The sequence below is a fragment of the Pinus tabuliformis genome, chromosome 6 (genome assembly GCF_031772625.1).
Source record: "Pinus tabuliformis cultivar Carrire ecotype Pingquan chromosome 6, CPIR1, whole genome shotgun sequence".
NCBI lineage: Eukaryota > Viridiplantae > Streptophyta > Pinopsida > Pinales > Pinaceae > Pinus > Pinus tabuliformis.
Genome location: NC_142292.1, coordinates 667,309,734 through 667,315,064, shown reverse-complemented (window position 1 = coordinate 667,315,064; position 5,331 = coordinate 667,309,734). Strand labels below are relative to the sequence as shown.

The following is a 5,331-nucleotide window of genomic DNA, read 5'->3' as shown; positions in this document are numbered from 1 at the left end:
TGAGGCAAAGAATTTCCAACCTCCAACACTCTCTCACAGTACTCCTGAAAACCATCGCTCATTCAATTTGCACAGATAAAAGGAAGTGCAATCCAATATGTAACAGCAAAGAAAATAATTCACCGCCACACTAAACAAAGGAACATGTCCAAGGCTTGAGTTGTCACACCATCCAAAGCTTACTACAATTAATTAAATTACACACAGAATTAACTATAACAACATCAGTAAGAACAATCACATAAATGAGAAATATTTATGCAATCTATCATTCAACCACTCTCATAGCACTCTTGAAAACCATCACTCATTCAATCTGCACACGTAAGGAAGTGAAATACAATTGTAACAACAAAATAAATAATTCACTTCCACGCTAAGCTGAGGGACCGGTCTAGGACTTAAGTTGTTACACCATCCAAAGCTTGCTGCAATTAATTAAATTATACATAGAATTAACTGTAACAATACTAGTAACAATAGTAGTAACTCTCCTCTACAGCGATTAGGTCAGGGATCGTTGCGTGGTCTGTACCGCTGCCATGGGTGCGTCAGGGGGCGGGGAGCCCTCTCGCACCCTCCAAACTCTTCTGCAGATGCATTTCGTAATCTCCTGTCTCAGAAAGGGAAAAAACGTCCAACACCTGAAGTCCCGATGTTCATCAAAAAACTTGAAGAAATACCAAAGATTGCTCTGCCTGAAGAACAACCGATCAAAATAACTCTTGCCTTGGCTGACAAAGGTTTGGTCGGGAAATTTATGGGTCGATGGCCATCAAAAAAATCGACAGATGAATGGGTTCAACGAAATTGGAGGCCTCTGCTGATGAACAACGTGATCTGTTATGTTGTCGGTAGAGGATTTTTCATTTTCGAATTCACTACCAAGGAAGACCGTGACCTGGTGTTCAGAAATGGTCCGTATTTCATGGGAAATCAAGGCCTTTTCCTGAACAAATGGACCCCTGACTTCGACCCTTCAGTCGATGTCCCAAAGGAGGTTCCTGTTTGGGTCCGGCTCCCCAACCTTCCGATCCACTGCTGGAGCTACCAATCCCTGCAAAAGATTGGAAACAGGCAGGGTTGATTCATTGACAAAGCTGACAATAGGGGCCAATACACTTGTGCAAGAATCTGCATGGAAGTTGACTTGGAAGCTGGTCTGCCAGAAGCCGTTAAACTTACAGTTGGAGATTAGCATCACTTCCAGAAACTGGACTACGAGCAACTGCCCTTTAAGTGTAGAATCTGTCACGAGCATGGTCACTTCCAACGAAACTGTCCTAAAGCCCCATCAAGGGACAAGGTGGAAGAAGAAGGATGGAAAGAGATAAAAAAGGGCAAGGTAGTCCCAAAGCCTTCTAAACAGACAAAATCTAGAACAATGGGGAAAACCCAGTCCAATTCTCAGACCAAACCAATCACAAAAGAAGCCCCCCCCCCAGTTGAAAAGGTGAATGTAACAGAGAATCACGAAGAAACTGAAGACCACTCGAATAAACTGAAAGAAACCGTAGAAAAATCAATTGTTCCTCTAGCAGCTGATGATCAAAGGGGAAACGAAGGTACTAAGGAGCACATCAGTCTAGCCTCTGACTCAGGGGAAGAGTCAGAAGAGAGAGACACTGAATCAGATGGCTCGCAAATCACTCCTATCAAGTCGGCTAGGGGTTGGAAATCCAAGAAGAAACAGAGAGAGGAGAAAACTTATCTGGATGTCCTACAAGGCTCCCAGAAAACTCTCAAAGGAATGATGAACACCAGATCCGGGCGCAAGTAGAGCAGGGCTCCAAAAGGAGCCACCACCTCCCGAGTCAATAAATAATGAAGTACGTCTCCTGGAACTGCAGAGGGTTAGGCAGCAGACTGAAAGAAGAAGCCCTGAAAGACATTGTTAGGATGCATTCGCGTGAAATCCTTCTCATCCAGGAGACAAAGATGGAGGATAATCTGCTCCTCCAAACTAGTAAGACATTTTGGCGTAAAGGTCCCAGAAGAGCTTTCAGTGCTAGGGGCGCCTCTGGCGGGCTTGCCTCCTTCTGGGACAGCTCCAAATATGAATTGATTCAAGAAGAAAATTGCTCTCATTGGATTTTCATCCAGCTCCTCCACAAAGACTCTGGTCAACAAGTAAGTATGTTCAATCTTTATGCTCAGGTCCTTCCAGCGGAGAAAATTTTTTGTTTGGACTCGCTTCAGTCCTTTCTTTTATTGCACAACCCAGAAAATATCATTATTGCAAGTGATCTGAATGTTACTCTAGCCATTGATGAGAAAAAGGGGGGTTCCCTTGTAAGGGATCCAGCTAGAGAATGGGTGGAAGACATAATGCTAGACTGGGATCTTGAGGATATCAAGCCTTCTGCTGGGAAATATACCTGGACTAACAAAAGATTAGGGCCCAACCACATAGCTTCTCATCTGGACAGATTCCTTGTCCAATCCTCTTTCCTTACATGTGGTCTAACAGCCTCTTCTAAAATCCTTCCAAACTTCACTTCTGATCATAAACCTATTAGCCTCGAGCTCTCCCTTGATGGAAACCTTGGTCCAATTCCTTTTAGATTTAGTCCTTTGTGGATTCAGCAAGATGGTTTCCATGAAGTGGTTTCAGAAGCTTGGAATCGGCAGATCCTGGGATCCCCATTCTATGTGTGGGAAGAAAAATTGAGGGGCCTTAAAAGAAGACTCAAGGAGTGGGCTAAAACTCTGAAAACACCCACTGCCAAGAGAAAAGAATCCTTAGAAAACCTTGCTGCCCATCAATCTGCAATGGAGAATTTTGTTGTTTCTCAAAGTCTGCTTCAAAGAGAAGTTGAGTTGCAAAAAACTCTCCATAGAGCTAGTAGGGAAGAAGAGGAGTACTGGAGACAAAAATCCATAAACTTATGGTTACAGGCCGATGACAAGAATACCAGTTTCTTCCATAAGCAAGCCGAAGCTCGCAAGCAATTCAAATCTATTTCAGAAATTCGCTCCCATGATGCTGTGGTCAAAGATTCTGAAGGCATCAAAAGAGCTACTTTCACCTTCTTCAAAGAGCTTTATACGGCTCTTGAAAGTCCTCCTATAGACTCCCAAGCCTACCCTTTTGATATAATTCCTCATTGTGTTCACGATTCTGTTAATTCTATGCTGACTGCTCCGATCAGCATGGATGAACTCAAGAAGGCTTTGGACTGCATGGAGCCGGATAAAGCTCCTGGGCCTGACGGGTTCAATGCCATATTTTTTTAGACTTGTTGATCTATAATTAATAAAGACCTTCTAAGAATGGTCAAGAAGTCTCAATCATGTTCCAAGATCGGAGGCAGCACCAACTCGGCCTTCCTTGCCCTGATTCCGAAAGAGAAAGGAGCTTCTGATTTTGGTAGATTTCAGCCCATTTCACTGTGTAACACAAGTTATAAACTGATCACCAAAAAAATAGCCAACCGTCTCAAGAATGTTTTGCCAGACATCGTTCCGGAAAATCAAGGAGGTTTCATCAAAGGGAGAAAGGTTCTGGACAATATTGTGCTGGTGCAAGAAGCAGTTCATTCAAGTTGCCACCGAAAAGAGAAAGGAATGGTGATAAAGCTCGATTTGGCAAATGCCTTTGACAGGGTGAAACATGATTTCCTCTTTGCTGTTATGAAGAAACTGGGCTTCTCTATAACCTTCATAAATTGGGTGAAATCCTGCATCGCCTCCCCTTAGATTGCGCCACTCGTTAATGGCCGATCAACAAAGTTCTTCAATGCCTCTAGGGGTTTAAGACAAGGTTGCCCGCTGTCCCCGCTCCTCTACGCTATTCAAGCCTTTGTGCTTAGCTTCCAACTTGACTACTGTCAACAAATCCAATCTTTGGTAGGCCTCAGAATGGTTCCCAATGTTAAAGACATTAACCATGCCCAATTTGTCGATGATACTCTGTTGCTTGGAGGAGCGAGCATAAATTCTGCAAGATCCTTTAAGAAGGAGTTGGACATCTACAAGGAGGTCTCGGGCAGCAAGATAAACTATCTAAAAAGCACTATCTTCGGCTGGAACTACTCGGTCAAGGAACTGGCTGATATTGCCAGGCTCTTAGAGATGAAAGGAATTCAGACCTGGGAGTTTTTTAAATATCTAGGGATTCCAATCTTCAAATCCATTCCTAAAGTTGCCCACTGGATGCCCCTGCTTGACAAACTAAAACTTAGAATTCAAGCTTGGGGAGCCTCTTGGCTGAACAATGCTGGGAAGGTTATCCTGATGAAATCTGTTCTCATAAGTTTGCCTCTTTATCAACATTCCATTCTGCTTGCTCCCAAAACCTTCCTCAGTAAAATGGACAGTCTGCTGAGAAGATTCCTCTGGGAAGGGGGGAAAAATAATGAAAAAAGACTTCATTTAGTTAAATGGGACACTATTAAAAAGCCAATTCTGGAAGGAGGTCTTCAATTAAGAGATCTAGGTGCCTAGAATCTCTCCCTGGGCTCCAAAATTCTATGGAATATTGTTGCTGGAAAGGCTAGCTGGAGTAAGAGAGTATTGTGGAAGAAATACTTCAATGGACAGCGGCTGAGGTGTTTGGACCAGCCCCCAAAAACCATTAAAGGTTCTCCTATCTTCAAACTCTGTCTTTCTGCTATGGAGCATTTCAGTCACAACCTTTACTGGATACCAGGTAATGGAAAAAAAATCAGAATTTGGGATGATCCGATCCTTGGTGAACAGCCTCTCAACCATGTTGAAGGCCTGGCAAACATTAAAATCTGGCTACAGTCCAACAACCTGAATACCCTGTGGGACATATCAACTTGGACGGATGATACTGGAAGACGATGGGACAGTTGGTACCTAGGAGAGATTCCCCAAAGGGTGCAGGTTGAAGCATCGTTACTTTTAGATAAGCTCCAAGGAAAATCTCCGACCAAAGCAACAACTAAGGACAAAAGAGGGTGCGGCTCCCTCACTAGCAATTTCTCAGTCTTTGAAGGTTACAAAAGTATGACAGCGATTCCTAATGTCCCTCCTGACCCTACTCAATGGAGATTTATTTGGGCCTTTCCTTCGCTTCCCAAAATTGACTTCTTCTGCTGGACGTTAGCTCATAACAACATTCTCACTAGAGATATTCTGAGAAAACGTGGAATGGAAGGGCCTTCCAGATGCCCTCTGTGTGTGTCAGAGGAAGAGTCTGCTAACCATCTGTTGTTGCTTTGCCCTTTTTCCCGTGATGTCTGGAGGGGGGTCCTGAGGTCAGGGGCTGACAAAGTTGAGCTTCTTGGTAATATTCCAAACCTGCTTCACAACTGGGCCAATTTATCTCCATTCGGTCTATCTAAAAAATGCCTCCTCAAGGCA

General features: G+C 43.6%; 1 protein-coding gene across 1 annotated transcript; it reads left to right on the top strand.

Moving 5' to 3' along the window:
- Positions 1 to 3,861: 3,861 nt before the first annotated feature.
- Positions 3,862 to 4,446, top strand: LOC149260381 (uncharacterized). The gene has a single exon (XM_089458592.1). The coding sequence runs from the start codon at positions 3,862 to 3,864 to the stop codon at positions 4,444 to 4,446; it is 585 nt and encodes a 194-aa protein (XP_089314718.1).
- The last annotated feature ends 885 nt before the right edge of the window (positions 4,447 to 5,331 follow it).

Coding starts and splice junctions, on each gene's coding strand:
- LOC149260381 (XM_089458592.1), top strand. CDS start 3,862: ATGGTTCCCAATGTTAAAGACATTAACCATGCCCAATTTGTCGATGAT.